Source organism: Parasteatoda tepidariorum, chromosome 5 (genome assembly GCF_043381705.1).
Source record: "Parasteatoda tepidariorum isolate YZ-2023 chromosome 5, CAS_Ptep_4.0, whole genome shotgun sequence".
Lineage (NCBI taxonomy): Eukaryota > Metazoa > Arthropoda > Arachnida > Araneae > Theridiidae > Parasteatoda > Parasteatoda tepidariorum.
The window spans coordinates 84,190,102-84,212,262 of NC_092208.1; the positions used below are offsets into that span (position 1 = coordinate 84,190,102).

General features: G+C 27.7%; 1 protein-coding gene across 2 annotated transcripts in view; it reads left to right on the forward strand.

Annotated features, from left to right (window-relative positions):
* Positions 1 to 21,161, forward strand: part of LOC107441090 (endosome/lysosome-associated apoptosis and autophagy regulator family member 2) — a 66,360-nt gene extending 45,199 nt beyond the window's left edge. The window contains exons 10-22 of one of the 2 annotated variants that reach the window (XM_043039662.2): positions 1,270 to 1,487; positions 2,815 to 2,882; positions 2,971 to 3,159; positions 6,540 to 6,773; positions 7,685 to 7,814; positions 9,406 to 9,515; positions 9,637 to 9,713; positions 11,924 to 11,969; positions 13,929 to 14,115; positions 15,966 to 16,180; positions 16,675 to 16,873; positions 18,907 to 19,006; positions 20,839 to 21,161. In XM_043039662.2, coding sequence (XP_042895596.1) covers positions 1,270 to 1,487; positions 2,815 to 2,882; positions 2,971 to 3,159; positions 6,540 to 6,773; positions 7,685 to 7,814; positions 9,406 to 9,515; positions 9,637 to 9,713; positions 11,924 to 11,969; positions 13,929 to 14,115; positions 15,966 to 16,180; positions 16,675 to 16,873; positions 18,907 to 18,963 — 1,730 coding nt within the window. In that variant the 3' untranslated portion in view covers positions 18,964 to 19,006; positions 20,839 to 21,161. The remainder of the gene's footprint in view (positions 1 to 1,269; positions 1,488 to 2,814; positions 2,883 to 2,970; positions 3,160 to 6,539; positions 6,774 to 7,684; positions 7,815 to 9,405; positions 9,516 to 9,636; positions 9,714 to 11,923; positions 11,970 to 13,928; positions 14,116 to 15,965; positions 16,181 to 16,674; positions 16,874 to 18,906; positions 19,007 to 20,838) is intronic. The other variant, XM_043039663.2, reaches the window with a different exon arrangement.
* The last annotated feature ends 1,000 nt before the right edge of the window (positions 21,162 to 22,161 follow it).

The following is a 22,161-nucleotide window of genomic DNA, read 5'->3' on the forward strand; positions in this document are numbered from 1 at the left end:
GCTTTAAATACGCTTGGTTTCATCAAGCAGGTTCGCTGGATTGGCAAGTGGCAATAGAAACAGCAATAACACTTTCTAAGTCCTTTTTTGTAATGTTGATAATGTCGAATATCGGACGTCAGGATTCAGCACCCTTAAACCTTGTCCTTTAAAAAATATTTTCGATTTCAGATGCAGAAAGTTTGCAAGAGATTTATTTGTCAAAGGTTTATTTCCATAAACCAAAAACAATTTCTAGAGGGGCGGTCAAGTTGAATGGCTTTAATGTCTTTTAAGAAACCCCAAATAACAACGTTAAAAATTATTGCAATTTTCAAGCATGGCTTTTTAAAAGATGTTTCTGAAACTTTTACTTCCAAATACTGAAATGTTTTCACAGCACGTAAAGCTACTTCAAAACATTTCAAATATTTTCTGAAGTTATTAAACCACTCCTGAAAATTGATGGCTGCACCTTGTAATTGTCATCCAATATTTTTAAATAATAATATTTTAATTTTAAAATCATATTTATAATTTTTATATACATCTCTATATCATACAAGAATTCTGAAAGAGTAACAAATTTTTTGTCTCTGTTTAATGGCTTTGCTTAACTATTCCAAAACTGATAACCTTTCAAATAAGTAATTTATTGAAAGGCCATACAATAATGCAAGGAAAAATGATGGCAATTTTAACATGTCTTATCAAAACGAGTTTGATGTGATTACTATTTTATTTTAGAACAGGCAATCCAGATTTTAGTTCACAACGTTCAACTCTGTAGCCTTGCAATTTTGAACTTAATTCAGAAGACAAGGAAACTCTTGTGTTAAGTTGTAGAAATAAACTAGACAAGATTAGACAGAACTAGTAGTTAGAAGCAAGACTTTTTAATGGAACTCACATGCATTTGCATTACATGGAAAGAAAACCCATTCTATTAGTCTACCACTGAAGATATTTTATGTCAGCCCAGTGATCGTTGCTAGTCAGAAGCAGAATTCAAAGCGGCCAGCCATGGTTGCTTAGAGTTACAATTTTAAAACATTCTTCATTTCTGGTCAAAATATTTTTTAATATATTAAATGTTTAAGTTTTTTTTTTAATGCTTGTTCTTTAATGCCAAGAAGTATTAAGGCATATTGTATATTAAGGCCTAAAGTTTTAAGACATATAATAAAAATTTGAAGACAATGAAATTGGTTCGCTTATTGTTTAAAACTAAAGTATGTTCCGATGAACTGAAAACCTTTTTATGCACTTATATAATGTTTATTGTTTCAGAGGGAGGATGCATGTCCAACGTTGTATGGCAACCTTCGGGTGACCATATTCGAACAACATCAGGACAAAGTATAGATGCATACCTCATTCTGTCGCTCGATGTTCCCGGATTTAGGACTAAAGAGAAAATAATTAATGGTCAAGTGGCCGAAATCGGGACAATCAGTTTCACATTTGAGTTGATATGCTCTCAAGCCTGTGTGTTTGCTTTCATGATGGTAAGTACTTCTCTAATATACGAACTATTTACTATAATTTTCTGAACATTCATCTGGGCTTTTCCTGTTTCAAAAAGTAGTGCATTGCAGAGAAATTTCAATCCCTCCTGGGACTTGATGCTTATTAATAATTTAGATGCTTATGTTTTTCCTAAGTATTTATATACATTTAATTATTATTTCTTAAAAAATTATATCAACTCCATATTGTCATTAGAATGTATTAGCTGTTCAAAATTTAAGCATTTTTCATCCATTGTTCACATGATAACCAATAAAAATTAGCGTTAGAGGAAGTATGATAATTTTTTAAAGAATGTTATTAGTCTGGGCAAAGAATCGAAATTCTTATCTAAAAATATTCTATCACTATCCGATTTTGACTTATTCAGCCTGAAATATGTTAAAATAAATATTTTTAATGTTTTTCAGTAATTTCGAATAATATACATAGAGTTAATTACTAAATATAAAGTTGCGTAAAAAAAAATTGGATTTTATTACGAAATGAAATGAAGTTTCCCGATTATTGATTTCAGATTATTTGATAAAATTTTTCAAAATGTTAAACAAATTTTACTGCTCCTTAGTAGCGGTCAAAAAAGTTAATTCTGTTTTACCTAGTTATACATTATTTGAAGTATAAATAAATAATTTGAAAGTTCGAATTTATAGAAACTAGAAAAAATTAGCATTAATGTATACTTTTTATTGTCATATTGAACCACTTTTATTAGGTGTTATCATAAATATTACACAACTAGGCATGAGGTATGATAAAAAAAAATTTAATTAATATTTCAAAAATAAAGTTAGAATAAAAACATATAATAAAAGAATGATTAAGAGAGGGAAACTTATTTTAAAAAAATCTAATCCTGTTGTAAATCACCAAAATGAATGTTCTTAACAAAAAATTTTTGAGTTGAATTTTTACCCATTTAGGATTGGAACCCATTAAGGACTTTACCCTTACCCACCACTTTTACTCATTAAGGACTGCTTTAGGTCCGCACACTTTGAGAGTATTCAATCCAAAGTGTATTGAATTGATACAAATACTGAATTTATTCCAAAAGTACCGAATTGAGGTCACTTTCATGAAATCTGTGGCTGCTAGAGCCAGAAAGGCTCATCGAGCAAGAGATTGTTGGTCGTCAATTGAGAATCGTGTGATTTATGTGATCATGATTCTGAAGGGGTGAAAAATAATTATAAAAATCTTATTTATTTAATATAACTTTTCTGTTTGTATTCTTTTTGTTTAGTACTGTAATCTATTTCATTCAATTATTATTTTAAACTAAACGTTTCCTTGTTGATACAGAGCTCAAATCGTAAACCAGTGACAGAAATTCAAAGTTGGAGTGGACGAACTGCAAAACAGCACTTTAGGTATCAATCATAGCTTTTTTATTCTTTCTTTATTCTTAAGCTTACTTATTTCTATCTCATTCTAACATATTGTATTACGTTATTGTAGCTATGACATTATTGCAGACGATAGTTACACTTTCAATTGGGTGTTCCAGAAATTAGGCATTGGGGAGAATGCCTCCATTGAAAGCATCCAAAATGACGTTGCCAAAATCTATGACATAACTGTCCTGAATACAATTTCAGGAGGAGCGTCAGAATGCCAGCCATGTCCACAGGGTATGGAGACTCAAGGGTAAGTTCACAATGATATTGTGATCAATTTCACATTTTAGTGCGACTTCCATGGTCCTTTTAATGATGCACTTTGACTTCATACTTTTATGCATAATATCTGCATACGGCCATGATTGAGAAAAAAAATCAAATTTAGATATGACTTCTATGTTACTTTCATACTGTTTTTGTGAAGGAGTATAGCTTTGGGTTAAAAAATTTAAGTTCCTAACTAATTATTATAAATGTTTTTCTCCTATTATTATACTGTTGTTGTAAATGGTTATAACCTTAAATGTTCTGATTAATTATTACTTTTTTAATTGATAATTAATTATTTTCAATTATTTTTAAATCTATAATTAAATTTTTTGCAAATTGATATTTGAAATGAATAAATAGTTGTAGTAGTACTTTATTTACATCACACTAGAGTGTGATGTAAGTGCAGTGGGTAATTGGCGACGGTCTGGGAAATATCCCTGAGGATGCTTTAAAGCCATGCTATCACAATTTTAATCCTCTGTGGAGGGAATGGCTCCCTTTCTTTGGTAGCCCAACAACCTGAACACGATTTTGAGCACTTTGCAGTATAACAGTTTATCGAGGATCAATAGCCCCCACTCTTTGTCTCTTCGCAGGCTGATCAAAGTGGTCACCCACCCACGCACTGATCGTTGCCAATGATGCTTAACTTCGGTGGTCTGAACGTTGGTAAGAACGTTGTCTTAACAATCAGTCTACTGCGGGTACTATGTATACTAAATAAATTTTTTTAGTTAGAAAAATATAGTAATAAAAACAGGAATAACTGTTTTAAATGCATATATATGAAATAAGGTATAGTAATAAATACGGAAGCAAGAATAAACAGTTTCATCTGTTTTAATTTTTAAAAATTACATCTAAATTTTTTTTTGCGGAATGCTCATGTAATCTATTTTATGTATTAATAGTACTGAGAAATACTCTCATGAGATAGACTTGAAGTTTATTGAAAATGAAAATATGATTTTCGTGGAACTGGTTACATCTTGACGTGATTGCCAGGAACATGCAAGTTGAGTTGTATATAATGCAATTACAGTTATATTTCATTCTACAGTTAACTTTGAAGGAACAAGATAAGAAATAGCATAAATGATATAAGAACTCATCACTAAGTACTATAAAAATTAATTAGTTAAGATATTACAGCTCAAAGCAAATTGGTTAATAGTACTAATTAAAGGATAAATAATTATTCAGAGTGCAAGTTCTGTTGACTATAATTTCCCAGTTAACAGAAGCCTTGAATGCTCTGATTAATTATTGCAGTTTAAGTTTGAAATTAATTATTCAATTAATGTTCTGATTTTATTATTTTTTGAAGCAGTGCTTAAAAAGAATGTAGAGTAAGTAAGGAATAATAATAATGCAAAAGCACGAAATATTAGTTGGATCCATATTAATCTAGAAAAAATACATCTAAATACTTTTTAAGCTGAATACCAAGAGCAAATTTTTTGATAGTGCTTATAAGGAATAAATTACTGAGAGTATATTTACTAAACGCAATAAATTTCAAGTTTAAATAAACAAAACACTTTAATAGTTGGTAGAATTTTTTTATTGTAATGTGTTAATGGACCTGCTAGCAGAAATCTTTCAGCGCTGCAGATTCTTCTTCTTCCCAGATTTAAAAAGCAAGCTTAAAATTAAACTGAGAGGATTGCATATGGATACATTTAAAATAAATAATATATCTTTTTTTTCTTATCAAAATATTACATATTTTATATAACTGTTCTTCTTACATGCAGGTATTTTCAAAGCATAACAATATTCTTTTTCTAAATAGTAGATGCGTGTTCATTTTTATTCATGTTTGCTTTACTGTTACTGGATATATTGCATTCAATAACATAGTTATACCTATTTTTGCTATCGTAAAATGTTAGTTTTTTATTTTTATTTTGGATATCTGTTTATTCATTTCTCTTTATTTAAAATAATACTGAAGTACTTAATGAAATAAGAAATAATGTGTAGCATTAGATTAGTGCAATTTAGGAAACAATTTATTGTTGCCTAAAATGTAACTATTTATTGTACAGTAGGGAACCCGTTATCCGGAAATCAGAAAACCAAAAAACCGGAATGAAATTCGATAAATTTTCCCGCCATTTTTTAAAATTTTTTTCCTCATAAGATTTTAGGATTTTTCTTTCTTTTTTTGAAAGATGTTTACCTTACCATCATTTTGGAAATATTCATTAGTGCATTACTTAGTCGTTTTTTCTTATTTTTAAGATTGTTTCCAAATATATATTTTTTTTTTTAGTTGGGTTCAACAATAAAAAACACGGCTTTTTGTAGCGATTCACAAAACCGGAAAAATCAGTTATCCGGAATAGCGATGGTCCCGATTGTTCCGGATAATCGGTTCCCTACTTTACAAATAGAGCTATGCCTTTTTTTAAATCAATATTTTTAATTTCTAAATAAAGAATAATTAACTTTTTTTTTTAAAAAAAACTATTTAAAATTCAGCAATTTTTTTTAAGGAAAAATGAAATAAAATAATTTTTGTTAGATTGAAATAACTTTTATTTTTTCTGTATTGGAAGACAGATGACTAATATTGTCCAGGCATTACCTTATGAAGGTTTGCAAAAGCTTTTGTAACTTGCCTCATTACATCGAGTGTTGGGATAAGTTTGAATTATTCGATCCATTCTTTGGTTTATTTTTTCTTATTTCTGAAGGTTAAGGAGTAAGTGATGATCATTGACCTTGAAAGATGCAATGCTTTTTAACTCATCTGCAGTTTTCATTTAAATTCTATTAAGATTCTGTACATGAATGATTCTCTTTCATTCCTTTTTAAGTCTGAGCCTTCAATTTCCCTAAGAAATTTAGTCCTCACTTGCAGCTGATTCTCACCTGTAGCATGATTTGTTTTTCATGTTAAATCATGTGCTTGGGAAATCTAGATTACTTCTGCCAACTTGTAAAATTTTTTTGCTAGAGATTTTTCACAGTGGTAGTGGAAAAGCTAAAAAAAAAAAGTTTTTATGTTATTCAGCAAAGTGATGTTATTCGACATGATTTTTCTATTTTTCTTTGTTGTTATAAATATTTTAAATTGTTTAAAAAAACATATCAGAAATTAAAGCATGCATATCACGAAAAAATTTTGTTAAAATCATAAAAGTTGGCGGGTATGCTTGATTAAGTGGTGATAGTAAGTGATGATAATGTTTTATTAAAAAGTGTTGTTAACATTTTTGATATTGTAATGATTCTGTTCTTACTGGTTTGATTTTAAATAGTGGCTAATTTTACAATCAAGTGATTGCATTAGTGATGGCCCTTGTGTATATTTATAATCTAAGAGTATGATACTAATTTTTGCAGGTTGTTGAATCGATGCATACCATGCCCTCCAGGTTATTACATGAAGAACTCCAATGGTCTGGAATGCTTCCCATGCCCTTACAATACCTTCTTGTGGAAAGCTGTTCCTGAGGGTCCAGAATCTTGCAAATCTTGTGGACCAGGCTTGAGAAGTGAAGATGGACAGAGATGTTACAGCGATTGCAGAGTTTATCTTTTTGATGGAACAATATTTGATTTAACTACTTTGCCCATGTAAGGAATCTGCTTTTAAGTCATAATGAATCACTGTAATTATTATTTTGTAATTTCAATGTTTTTCATTAATTATTTAACAACAATTTGTGTTTGTAATTTCTGGTCATAATGTAAGATGAATTAAAATTAACCTTCCTACTTTTAGCAGTGGTTAAAAAAAGCATGTTTTTATAGCTAACTACTACTTCATTACAAAGTATTTTTGAAATGCAGTCACTACTTAACTACTTTAAAGAGACAAATTTCAGTGGAAGCAATTTACACTAATATTCAAAATTGGAAGGAAAAAAAAGTTGAATGAATGCTAAAGTTGGCTTAGAATAATAAGTGAGCAAATTTTTTTTAACGATTTTTTTCTCTTTAGGAATGCTATAAACTCGTAACTAAACCTTTATATAGTGTTGCATTTCTCCCTACGCTACTTTTTTTAAAAAAGGTTTGTAATGTAATCTATTTTTTTAATTTAAAAAAAAGTAATGCAAACTAAAAAACGAACTTTAAACTGAAAAAACTTAATGTGCATTCTTTTTCTGAAAAATGTTAAAGCAAAGTTATTACTAAATATAATGGGATTTTTATTTTTTGCAAGATAATTTTTTCTTTTACATTAAGAATTGGGTTAGAGCGTCAATATGTTATGTATGAATAAGATAAAAGTTATGTAAAATTCTGATTTATCAAGTGCAGCTTGCGTTGTAAATATATATAAAAATCATCAACCTGGAATTTGTTTGTAATAATCTTTTAGTAATAATCTTCTGTCTGTAATAATCTTTGAATCATATTTAATTGACAGCACAAATTTACATTACTCAGACAGTACATTTCATACATAGTTAACTAGTTTTTAGAAATTAGGTGTTTGTAGAAATTATCGTTAAGTTTATAAAAAAATGTTACCATTTCAGGTTCACCGAAGTGAGGGGAAGTCCCTTATTTACCGCCAGTGGTACTCAGTATTTTCATGTGTTCAACATTTCTTTATGTGGTTCAAGTGGTAAACCAGTAGCTATGTGCAAAAACAATGTAACCTATCATGTAAGTACTCAAAAAACCTTTACTAATATTTTATTAATGTAAAGTACCAAGTATTTTACCAATCTACAAATAAAGAGCTATTTAGTATTTGGAAAGAGTATTTAAAATATAATCTGGAAAGAGTAAGAGAGTTATAATAATCCAGAAAGCGTGGGTGTAATGTTAACCGTCATCTACCAAAAGGTACAGCAAGATTGAAACAAGTAAACATGTATTGTGTATAAGTGAATGGGAATTGAATAGTTGTGGTACAAAAACGAGATACCCTGTATTTATCCATGTCCCTGTTCGCAGAATTTACTGTGTCAATCTGCATCAGTATCTTCATCAATTAAAATTTGTCATCCCGCCCATCACTGACAAAAAGAGACGATACGTTCTTAAATTAGTCTAAAAAAAATTTATTGTTCTTAATCTAAAGTGTGGAGCAACAATTATGTACAAAAAATTTTGTTAAAATTTTTTAATTTTTTTAACGTTTTTATACACTTTTGAATGAATGAAATAAGTGAAATTTGAAAAATGGCATTCTTTATGTTTCAAAATTCCTTTAATTAAAAATTTTAAATGAAGTACATTGCTAAACAAATTTTGTTACCTGAAACAAAATGTAATTGAGGAGTAAGTTTAAGAATTTAATTTTTCTCTCTTCTCAGTATTAATTTAGGCTTGTTTTTTAAATCTGAGATGAAAAATAATCTGCAGTGCTGAAGGATTCCTGCTATCAAGTCCATGTACTAATTAAAAATACATTTACTTAATGTAATTTTTTTGGCCTTAGTATTCTCCATTTTTTTTTCATTAGTTATAAAGTTTAAATCAACTATTAGTTTAATGCTTACTATCAACTGTTAGTTAAAGTCACAAATATGCAACCTAAATCAACTCAAAACTTCTTTTTTTTAAATCAAAAATGAATCGTAAATTTTAAAAAAAAACAATATTTCTTACTGTTTATTTAACATTTTATAAGACAATTTTGGGATTAAGGGGTTGATATTTAAAAAGAAATTAATTTAGCTTATTACCTAAAATTAATTTTTATAAAAGTGGTAAAAAGGTGGATGAGATTTTCAAATTTCAACCTACTCTTAAGAATTGGTTATAAACTTGAACTTATGTTGATTTTTTTCCTTTAAATAATAATTACTTTAAGGAATATATTAACATTTTTAAGTATTTGTATCTAAAAATTATTTTAAAGCATTTTAAGCTTTTTCTGTTCCAGACTAATCTTTAATCTGCCAATTTTTAATCATGTTTAATAGGTAAGTTTAAAAATATGTGATCTATATAACACAAAACCTCATATTTTTAGGTTTGCTTTATAAGGATCTTTTACTGTATAATAAAGGGAAGCTCTTGTGAGCAAATTTCATCTCATTACTAATTAGTTATAGTATTTTGATTTGTTTACATTAAATGCATTTATCACTTTATTGTTATAATGCTCAGATCAGAAAACGGAAGAAAATTTTTTCGTGCGTTATTTAATAACTAATCCTTCTTAATATTTTTCATCTGTTTCAAAAGTATAATTATCACCTTCAAACTGATAATGTTTAATATGTTTATCACTTTATTGTTATAGTCCTTGGATCCACAAACAGAAGAAATGGTAAATTCTTTCATATGCCGCGCTACTGTTGTACCATCACAAAGTAGTGAAAGCCGAGACCCCCTGGTAACACAATCAGTAAGGTAAAACATTTTCTCTTTGTGGTGTTTTTTATGATCCAATATCAAACTGACACTTTTCTTTAAAATAAATCATGTATGATTGGCACAGTGATTGAATTGTATTTAATGTATTTTATTATAGCCTTGGCGACACATTAGTTGGTATTACTACTAAGCACAAACTGGGGAATATCGAAGTTGTAGACGAATTTGTTGAAAGTGAGTGATTTATTATCTCCATCCCATAACTTTAATCTTTCAGTCTTTCTAATTGTTTTTAAAATTTAAACATTATAGTGCCATAATTTAATATATATTTGTTGAAAGTGAGTAGTTTAAACAACACTGTTTCTGTATTCTTATTGAATTTATGATTATCTTTATTATTTTGATCTCATAATTTTACACTTTCAGCATTTCCATTTTTTTTTTAAATTTATACATCTTTTTGTACAACAATATAATGCTATAATATATATTTATTGAATGAATAAATTGTAGAGTTGAATGTATACCATTTCTTTATAAAATTGCATTAAATTTTTTTGTGTGTGGTTTAACTTATATTTATTGTGGTTCACTTACTTAGTCCATATAATAATCATCATATCATGGGTCATCATATGACAATTCATCTTTTAAGCATTGTTTAAAACGGTAAATATTTTTATATTTCTTGTCAGGTTTAAAAATATGCTTTTGAATTATTTTTGCTATCTTTTTTTTATTATTATTTTTATTTTATTTTTTAACATCATAACCATCATAAATGTTTGCCATCAAATGTCTTATCATCATAAATGTTTTTTTTTTTATTTTTTAAAAAAATTTTAAACTGCTCTGATTTTCGCCTCTTACATATACTATAAAAATTAATGTTTTTTTTAAATATGATGTTTTCTCAAAGTCTCAAGAAACCTAGTTTTTGGTGTATTGTATAGCTCTTTGTGAAAATTTTATGTATGTTGCTAAACCAATCATATTATGTGGAAATTTGACGATATTGATCTTTTAAACAATCTTAACAAAAATGTTACTAAATGTCATAAATATCATGTTCTTAAAATATTGGCAACAACATTGTGCAATATTTTAGATATGCATACATGTTTTTATTTTCTATGTTTCGTTAAGACTGTTTTTGGAGGGACATGCTTAATATAAACTTATTATTGATTTTGCATCAAATTATGTACTTATATAATACATTATTGTATTTTTAACGCGAATACGTTTGACCTGAAATATCTTTAAAGTGAACTCAAATTTCATTCCCCTTGGAATAAATATTACATTTAATGTGCGCAGAAAATTTATTTCCCCCTGACAGGTAAAGAAAAACTGATTATTTACAGTTCTATATCTATAAAAGTAAGTTTATTAAATGATTATAACTACAACATTGCAGCAGTCAAATAAGAGTTGTATGAATTGAAAAATTCAGGGGAAACTGCATAAACCCTTTTCTACTCTAATATGAATAGAGTTTTCTTTTACTTCATCGGAATGCCTCGTGAGTTTGAATGTAAAAAAGAGCATGTTTTCCTGAGATATGATCACCCATATGGATCCTTTGTTGAATATGGGTGATCTTTGTTCTTTTGGTGGATGCTTCCGAAGCAATTAAATAGGTTTGTTCTTTTCTAATGCAAAATGAAAATTAATTTCAATTTTGGATACAGTTGATATGTTAGATGCCTTTTGGAAAATATGTGTGAATAAGAAACCAAAATAACGAGCTATTAGCGATTATTTTCTTAGTAATCATCACTCATTTGTGCTACAAATCAGTTTACTCCTATTAGTTCGTTACTTTTCGGTAAATTTTTATTTGATGCTAGAGAATTAAAAAAAATAGAGCACCAAAAGTTAGTACTTTTTAAAATTCGTCTCAAATGTAATATTTCTCACTTCCTTTATCATATATATTTTATTTTTAATGTAATTGGTTATATTTTTTATTACGAGTTGTATAGAAGTTATTAATTTAATATAAAGTGCAAAATACATTTATTAAAACAAAATATATATTAATTTACGTATTCATAATAAAAGTTTAAGATTAAAAATTTCTAACAGAGTGATGGAAAATATCTTTGCATTGTACATTTTTCATCAAAATATTTCTGAACTGAAAATATGAACAGATTTTCTATCCCCTTTCGATTTAACATTGTTGTGGTTTGACTATGTGTTTGTATATATACATTTTAAGCATGTTTATAAGAAATATAAAAAGCTTGATATATTTCTTATAAAATAAACAAACTTCAATTTATTAGTTTAAATATTAGTACTTTTTTTTCAACGTACGTTACAATAGCTTCATTATTTTGAGTGCATACATTTCTCTCCACATATATTTGTTCATAAATAAAAGAATTGGGTGTTAAATATATTTCTTTCTTTTCTCTGAAATTTATTTTTAGGTGCTGAAGGACAGTCAGATATCCATTTCTTTTATTCTTCGACTGAGTAAGTTACAAAAAACAAGTACAGTAGAAACTTGATTATCCAACACCAGTTTGTTTACACTATTTTACTTTGAAATTAAACTTATTCCAATTAGTTACTAACAGTAGCTGATTGGTCATTGATAAACTTTCAGTAGACAGGAAAGTATGGTGACACCAGCTTAAACATCCCTGATGTTGTTTTCTAGCATGGAAACTTCAGAACTGTGCGTATCATTAGTATTTGGATTGAACTGAATTTAATTAAATGTTGGTTTAGTGACACAAAAATTAATCACTAATTGGATAACAACAGCGGTAATAATGATGAAACTTTTGTTCAAAAAGGTATTGCATAACCGAAGGATTGGATAATCGGATTTCGGATAATCAGGGTTCTACTGCAAATCTATTTTTATTTTTTTCTTATATTTGAAACAAATGTCTTTTTCAAAAGCATCTGATAAGTTTTATCGATACTTTTTTTTTTTACTTACAATAGTTTTAATTTATCATGATGACCTGAAAGTGTTTATTTATTATAGTAATACGTAAATTATTTTTAGAAATATATGTTTTTATAATAAAGTTTTTTTTCCATTCTCCTTCATGAATGTGTTTATACATGATTGTTGCATAAATAAAAAAAACAAAGCTATTACTGATAATTTTTTAAATGCTCATAAAAAAACATATTACTGCTATTAATTAAAAGCTATTAATAAAATTAATTTTTTATAAATTTTGTTTAATAACCGTCGTTGAACAGCCGACTCTGGTTTCGACTAGATCTATATTATTTATATAACATAATTTGTTCTCCAAGCAGAACAATTAAAGGAGCCAAATTTCTGCAAAATCGTACTAGACTGTTCTGAAGTGTACAATCATGTTACTGAATAGCAAACAATTTAGTAGAACAGTAAGTTTCAACTATGACTGATTTTGATTGGAAAGATATTAGTTAATTTGCCTAATCCGTATGAGAAGTGTTTTTGTCTAGAAATTATATTTAGAAATAAATATGAATTCCGCTTTAATTTTTATAATTTGTTTTTTTCACTTTATGTTTCAATGATTGCAGTGGCATAGCCGAGATTTCATTTGGGAGTTATGAAATTTTGGTTAAGATGAAGATCAAAAATAAACAAAATACAATTTAAGCATGAAAATCTATTTTAAATTTTATTATGATGCAATTTATAATTTTGAAGATATTTAAATTAAAGTTTCAGTTTAAATGAGGCTAAATGAAAATAAAATTACAATGAGATATTTCTGTTAGACGATGCCATTTTGTTAGGGATCTCGTCCAAAATTACATATTTATCTTCATGGTACACGGATAATTAAGCTAATCCTATCAATCTACCTTGGCTAATTTTTTCCCCTCAGTTGTGTTTTAATCCTATTTAAACACGAACGCACTTCCTATTTCAACATGTTGTAACAGAAGCTGTGTGTTATGCTGAATTTTTAATAGCCTAATTTTTAAAAAGTAAAAAATTTCATCGCAAGATGACAACGCTTGTATTAAATTGGCAGTGTTCAGTTCTTTGGGGTTCACTTATCGCTTCGGTTCAGTCGACGAAGAAAATTATTCATAGAAAATCCCTTGTTATTCTGCATGCCTTTCTTTTTCTTAGAATTTTTTCGTATATTAACTGTTTATTTTCTTACTTATTTTGGAGGTTCCAGACACAATGGACTCCTCTGGTACACTTATTGCACCATAACAAGAATTCAGACTGCAATCCTCAAAGAAAATTATTCATTGAAAATCTCTAGTTATTCCGCATGTCTCTCTTTCAAGTTTTTTTCAATAAAATAACGAAAAAATATTTCGTGTATTAATTGTTAATTTTCATCCGTTTTTTAGAGTAGTTGAAATACCATAGACCTCCCTGGCTATGCCACAAAATAATTAGGCTTTGTCAAGAAGTTTTGAATAATCTCAAATTCTCTCCCTTCTTTCTTTTAGAAAGACGCAAGCTTGCAGTGAGGGTAGGACCACCACCATAACACTGAGATGTGATAGCACCATGGAAGGAAATGGTGTCATTTCACCCCCATCTTCATGCTCTGATGGTACATGCAACGGTTGCAATTTCCATTTCTTGTGGAAAACAAGGCTTGCATGCAGAGTATGCACTGAAAGTGACTACCAAGTAAGAACTTTGATAAATTGTAGTTAGTTCAACTGAAATTAATTCTTGAATTATATTAATTGTCAGGATAACATTGTAAGTATGATGAAGTTCTTTCTCAAGTTATTTTAATTGTAAGGCGCACTATTGTTCTTTCTTATATTGTAATCATTGCAACAATGATTAAGTTATTTCTTGAATTATATTAATTGTAAGGGGTAATATTTTAACAAAGATGAAGTTCCTTCTTTTACATTAATTGTAAGGGATAATATTGCAACAATGATGAAGTTCTTTCTTAAATTATATTAATTGTAAAGGGTAACATTGCAACAAAGATGAAGTTCTTTCGTAAATTACATTAATTATAAGAGATAATATTGTAACAATGATGAAGCTCTTTTTGAAATTACATTAATTGTAGTGGATAATATTGTAACAATGAAGAAGTTCTTTCTTAAATTATTTTAATTTTAAGGGATATCTTTGTAACAGAGATGAGGTTCATTCCAAAAAGCAAAGTCAATTATTAGATAAATTTTTACGAATAGCTTTAAAAAAGAGTTGTTGGGTAAGAACTCTCAGAAATCCTGGTGAAAAAATATTTCCAATATATCAGGCTGGCTTAATAAAAGTGGTAGTTTTTTTTTTTTTGTTGTTGAAATGTTACAAGAATGTTCATTTAATTCGATTTAACATCTAAGTGTTTTGTAATATATTTTACATTAAAAAATATCAAGCACTGTAGATAAAGCTTTTAAATCTGAATTAGGCAGTTTTGAGGTTTTCGGATATTCTAGACAGGTTGTGCTCAAATCTCAGGATTATAATTTTTAGGTAAAAAAGGAAAAAACTGAACTTATTTTTGTATATATTTTTTCATTGAAAAATAAATATTTTTCGATATGTTTTTATACAAATCTTAATAATATCATGAAGTCTTAAAATAAATTTTTCAAAGGAAAAATTGGAAATCTTTCATTTAAAAAGGTCACTTCTAGACAAAGGTGAATTAAAATTTTAATTTGCTGGTACAATTCTGGGTGCCATAAAAATTATCTGAAATCTGTAACTTTACCAAGATTTTATTAATAATAAAACCTAGTTCCTTATTTTTTGGTTAAAGAGTAAAATATTTTTTACAAAATAGCCATCTTTTGGTACATATTTTCCACTCCAAAAGTTGTAAAGTAAAAGTAGTAAACTATGAAAAAAGTTAGAATTAGATAGGAAAACTGAAGGATTAGGTATTAAAGAAAGTAGTGCTATGTGATGAAACAAAATTTAGAAAAATTGAATGTATTGGTGCGTTTTGTCATCGATTTAAAAAAAAAAAGAGAATGGCTTTTGAAGTTAAAAGTTGCACCCTCACTTAAAGTTACTCTAGTAATTATAATGCTACATAACTATCCATTTTTAATTAAAATAACTAGAAATTTTGAGACAATAATCCTGAGTAATCTTCAATCAATTGAGTTTCTTCACTTTAAGATAACAAAATTTAAATCAGTGTTCCTCTATAGGTAATCATTAAACTCATTAACTACAAATTAGTAATATGCTTAGTTTAAAATTTGTCTTGCATCTTGCTTTCAAATTATGCCCCACCCCCTCAAATTTTTTTACAAAGTTTAGTGATAAGTTAATTAAGTCTGTTTTTTTATTGTTAATTCCATATTTCTATAAAGAAAGTCAGATACGCTGAAACCTTTTATTAATTCCCTTGTGTGCTAGAATTTAATTTAGCTATATCTATATGTATATAACTGTTTTTAGTTGTAATGCTGGAAAGATTCTTGCTCCAACCATTTATTTATGCAATCGTTATTGTGTACATTTGAAATTCTGATGAAAAGTTTTACTGTTTTTAGATTGTGCGTGGAGAGTGTTTAAATGGTAAGCAAACTCTCCATTACATTTCTCCTCAAGGCTGCATATTACCCAATGGTTCGCCAGAGGATACCTTCAGGAAAACTATTCCTTGCACCATGATTCCAAAGCAACTGCAACTTGTCATTGGGGCTGGAGTTGGACTTGGCGTACTTCTCCTCGTCATGGTTGTTTATTTCTGGAAGAAAAATAGAAAGTAAGAAATTGAGTTTCTTCACCCTAAGATAACTAAATTTAAATCAGTCTTCCTCTGTAGGTAATCATTAAATGCATAAACTTATTAATAATGTGCTTAGTTTAATATTTGCCTTAATAATGTCAAACAAATTAGTTTAGCTTGTGAGAAATGCTCTTAATTTTTTTATTAAATTGATAAGTGATGAAATTTATTGTTTCAAATCTTTTATAATACACTCAAACCTTTTTTTGTGTGATGGATAGGAAGCTGCATAAAGAAAATTCACACAAAGTTTCACTATATTATAACCGTGATTGAACAACTGACCCAATTTTTTTAGTTTACGGCTACTCCGTAGCCCTAAATTTTTCCCTGTAATTTTGAACCTCTTTTGATATAACATCCATTTTCACCCTGGAACATGAGGGTCGTTATTTTGAACGTAGAATGCAAAAAAGAAATTTTTATATTTACGTGAAATTTAGACTGAATTCAATTCATTCCTTTTTCAGATTAGAATTTAAGTACATGAAGTTGATCCAATCCAGTTCTTCCAAGGATGGCGAACTTCCCGCTGTTGAGAGTTGCGGCATTGAAGGGGATGAGGAAGAGCAAAGTGTTGGAGTTGAATTCAGCGATGAGAAGAAACCTTTAAAGAAATCTTTGCTGGATTTTGGGAAATTTCGCACAATAAGAATAGGAAATAATAAAGTACGACAAAAGTTTTCTCATTTCAAACTCATATCTTGAATTATAGTATTAATACTTATTTTAAATATTTTATGCTAGGTCTGTAGGTATCTGTATGTTGATTAATGATAAGTCCTATGTTTGTTTTTTTAATGTTAAATGTCTGATCTGTTTGATTCATTATGTTGGCTTTATTAGTTTTTTTTTCTTCTCTTGAATAGAATTTTATTTTATTTGTTCGCATTTCTGACTTTTTTTTAAAATTTAAATTGGTTGCTTACTAATAATTTTTGGTTTAAGCATATGCAATGATCTAATTTCTTAATTTTATATTAAAATTATAAATATTTGTTTTTTTTTAATATTTTTTACGGAAATGTTAGCGTATAAATTTTTTAAAGTTTATTTGAAATGAAAACATTAGAGCTTACTTGAAATATTGATTAAATCGTGTATTGAGTTTTAGTTATGAGAAGTTTCAACTTTTTTTTCCACACAGTCTAGTTTTTTAGCTTACAGTTTTGTTTTGAGTAATTTATAAATGAAATAAAATTAAGAAATATTATAAGTACTTTTATAGAAACACTTTTTCCCTTAACTGTTAAAAAGCTTTTTCTCCTTTTGTCACCAACTCTTCAAACTAACAATTCTGCTATTACTATTCTAATAATATAAATTATCAAGTTCTGATTTTCACTTCCATTTAGGAATTGGCCATTCAAAATCAATTAAGAAATTATAGTTTAAATACTGCAAACTATTACCATAAGCTTTAATTAAAAACAATTTATTAGACTTTAATTACCTATAAATTATATTTTTTACTATAACAACACATTATTACCTTTGAGTTCTAATTCTTTGATTTAATAAAATATACAATTAAAAAGTTATTTTGAATTATGTTATTCTGATCTAAATTATTTAAAAAAGATTTATTTTTAAGTTTTAATCCATTTGAGAGTTAATGTGATGTCAGTTTTCCATGGAGTATACAAAACTTAATTTATTAGGACTCTTCTGCGTTAAATGAAATACATGGTGACTATATTGAAAAATCATCATTATGGTAAATTAAATACAGTTGGACTTCTATTTAACGAACTTCCATTTTGCGAATCTCTCTACTTTGAGATTTTTTTGAGGAACCAATAACATTTTGGAAATCTCGTAAAGTATCTTCAAAATAGCAAAGTGAATTTTCAATTTAACGAACTATTCTTTGAGATCCACTTTCCTTATTTCCCAATTTATTTCAGAACATTTCAAACTTGTTAACTCATTTTATTTGGGAAATGACCTTGAATTGATTTTTGAAATCGTTTTTATAGAAAGTAAAATCCCTTTCCCTTTTTGTTTGCATTTCAAACGAAAAACTCAGACAAAAGTAGAGGATTTTATCAGTAGCAATTAAACTTAAGAACGCTTGTGGTAATGTATGCTTAAATTTACTTTTATAATATTAGTTGAAAGTTATTATTTAGTTAAAATTACTTTTATAATATTAGTTTTAGTTGAAAATGTATGTAACATGATCCTAGATGATGTTTTGCTTTGTTCTTGATTTTCATGCAGATTTATTTCATGGTTAAGATTTATAAAAATAAATAGTAGATACTAGTTTACAAGATAAAGGTGTATCTATTTCTGTTTTAATTATGTCCAGTGTTTATGAATATTAGACCTGTTTTGTGTTGTTTAAGTATTTCAGAAGGTGATTTTCTGTAACTAACTTATTATCGGGATTTAGTGATTTTGTTAAATAGAGGTCCAACTGATTGTATTTTTTACTTTTCAAAAAAAACCATATTAACAGTTAAAAAAAAATATTTATTTTTTACAAAAAAATTTTTTTGTCTTTGAAAATCTAAAGCTACCATTAATAGTTTGTATTCAAAAAAGCATAACACATCCTGACTTATTTTATTTTTATTATTAGGTCTTATTTTGAAAATAAAATTTTTGCTTTTTAAAGTAATAATTTTTTGTTCCATATAAAATGAACCTATTTTTATTATGCGAGGTGAAAACATTTATTTAAAATGTTCGTTCAGGAGTTTGAGTGGGAGGAAACTGAGGCCCTGGAAGGCTCTTGGACACCTGCTAATTGATGCCAGTGTAGGTCTTCGAACCCAATACCGTCCATTCTTCAAGGTATAGTTCTTATCGAATCTCTTTATAAAAAAAAATCAATGCTTGCACTTCGCCAGCTCTAGTTCTTCAACAATTTTGAACAATTCTTATTTGAGAGGGCTGTATTCTTATTGCTGTATTTTTCATTTGAAATATAGTTTTGAGTTGACTATAGTCAATGTTGCGAACTTAAATTTAGCGATGTTAACTTCTCATCAACAGTTCACTTACATGCTTTTTCTGTCATGTTCAAAATGGGTTGTGCTAGTCAGCATTTTACGTCGATAAATTCTTTAATTCTTATAGCTTTAAAAAATTGTAAAATAGTTGTAACTAAGCACTTTAAAGTTTCATTCAACTCAAGTTCAGATACTATCTAAAAACTTTTTCAATTGGGCTAAAATGTATTTTGTATGATTCATTAAATAATATTAGTGCTTGCACATAAGCTTTTTTTATTGATTGATTTTCTTTTAGTATGCATGATAATTTATTTTATCAATTTTTTCCCAGCTTAATTTTTGTTATTAAAAATCTTATTGCAATGTGATTCACAATATTCTTCTTCTTGTCCGAAAGTAAGGTATCCTGTATGTAAATAGCACTCTCACTTAATATTCACATGTTAATAATTTTCTCACTAATGCTCTGTAATATTCAAATTTCATTCTAAAACACTGAAAAAAATATGTTTACAAATTTAGGTATTTGCATTGAATTACCAATTTAAATAAACAGTTTGTTTTGATTTTCAAAATTATAAACTAGATATATTTTGTAACTCTAAAAACTTACACTGGGGAACAAATGTTTTTTTTTTTTTTTGAGAACCCAGTTAAATGAAACTACTGATTAATTAGTTAGTAAAATATATTTTATGTTTTTCATCTTTTTCTTGTTTAGTTTAATATTGAGTAAGTATATTATTAATATTAAACTTTCAGTTAAACAGTAAGGTGTGGCTATTGATTTCCAGGGCTGATTTAGTATTTCACGGAAATATTGTGTAAACAAAATACCTATTCAATGAACTTCGAAGTAACCTCCACCTGCCAAAATGTATCTCCTTACTTGGATTTTAAAATTTCAGAAACAATTTTTAAGTCTTTGTTGGTAATACTCTCAATTTTTGATGCTAATGTTCTCTTAATTTAATAACTTTGAGCAACTTTAAACCATGTTCCTATATCAAATTTTTTGATTTCCTGGAAAAGAATCGTTCAACATACTCCTTGGACAAACCTCTTGCAAACTTTTTGCTTCTGAAGCTGAAATATTTTCAAAAAGAACAAGCTTTGAAAATGTCGAGTAGACATCAAGATCACCTGGAAAGAGCATTCCTTTAGAGAACATTGGAAGTTTTTCCTGAAACATTTACAGCTGAGCACAGAAGTGCATGATAATTACAATATTACGAGGAAAGAGCATTCTTTAAGAGAACCTTAAAAGTTTTTCCTGAAACATTTACAGCTGAGCACAGAAGTGCATGATAATTACAATATTGCGCGGAAAGAGCATTCTTTAAGAGAGCCTTAAAAGTTTTTCCTGAAACATTTACAGATGCACTGATTTGCATGATGATTACAAGATCATCAGGAAAGCGCATTCCTTAAGAAAACATAAAAAGTTGTTTCTGAAGCATTTACAGCTCTGTACAGAAGTTCATTGCAAGTTACTTCAAAACATTTTTAATTGGTATGTAATTCACAATAATATTTTCGGGTGTAATAGATCGGAAACTATTAGCCACACCTTGCAGTTACAAGATATAATGTTGAAATACAATAAAAATATCTGTACTATTAATGCTATCAAATTGAATGATTACATTTTCCTTATTTATCTCTTTTCAGAAGAAACAGTATAGGACTGTATATTTAGGAGAAGACCAAAATGAAAATGAAAGCTAAGATAATAATATTTGAACATTGTGATGTTTTACTTTTAGAGAACTGTCTTTATTGTTTTGCATTTATGTTTCGCTATTTTCAAGCATGCATTGAAGACATTAATTGAGCTATCTTTTGTGAATCCAAAACCTATTATGCAAGTACAATGGACAGGTGCACTTTAAAAAGAGAATTCTTTCAAAACTCACCATGAGGCTTTGGAGTTGTAAAATGCAGGTTTCAAACTTGGAAGTCTATTCTTTGTCCTACTGTGTTGTTGTTGTTGTTGTAAAGAAAATTGGGACAAATTAATGTAATGAAAGAAATATAATTATTGTTAATCATAAAATTGTAATCATGTTAGTGCAAATTTGTGTTTATAATTTACAACATTCCTTGAATATTTTGTGTGTTTATGAACAAATTCTTATTAAAAAGTACTTTAAAAAAATACGGGTCAATTTAATATTATATATTATTTTACACATTTTGCACAGTCAATTCGGTGAATGGCAGTCATTGCAACTTGCTCATGACGCAATCTATTGAAGACTTGAATACATTTATTTTACATAAAATAGAAAGATTGCATGTTGAAATTTTTTTTTAACAAAATAAGAGTAATTTTATTTGATTTTGTTGTCAATAACTTTTGTTTTTGTGTAAAAGGTATTTTAGATATTGTTGTAAGATATTCTTTTGCAAACAGTTATTTAAGCTGATTTTATGAGGAAAAAACTCTAGTGCTAGTATGAATGCATTCAACTACTATATATAAGTTGAAACATTAATTTTTTGTGATAACAAGTAATATTTATTCCAAAAATAGTCAATTTAAAGTGAATAAAAACACCAAATTTTTTAAAATTAATATCGAACAATGATTCACCTAACTTTTTTATTTAATCTGTGTAAGTATTTATTAAAAATATGTATAAAATTTTAATAAAATCCGTATAATTAGTTCGTTTAAGGTTATTCAATGCACTTAAAGCGCCAAAGCATTAAAACACATAACACTGATATTTATTTCTTCCTCTTTATTTTATTGATTATTTTTGTTAAATTATGCATTTAGTAAATTTTCATGTTAAGCTGTGTAAAACAACTAATAACAGAGTATAACTGTCAACTTACTCTACATAAATTAAATTTTTTAAAAAAAACATTGATATTTGTAAAATAATAAATTAACCTTTATTTGTCATCATACTCATCATCAGTTCATCCAAAATGTTGATAAAAAATTGTCATTGCTTAAACTCATAGTTAGGGAAATTATAATAA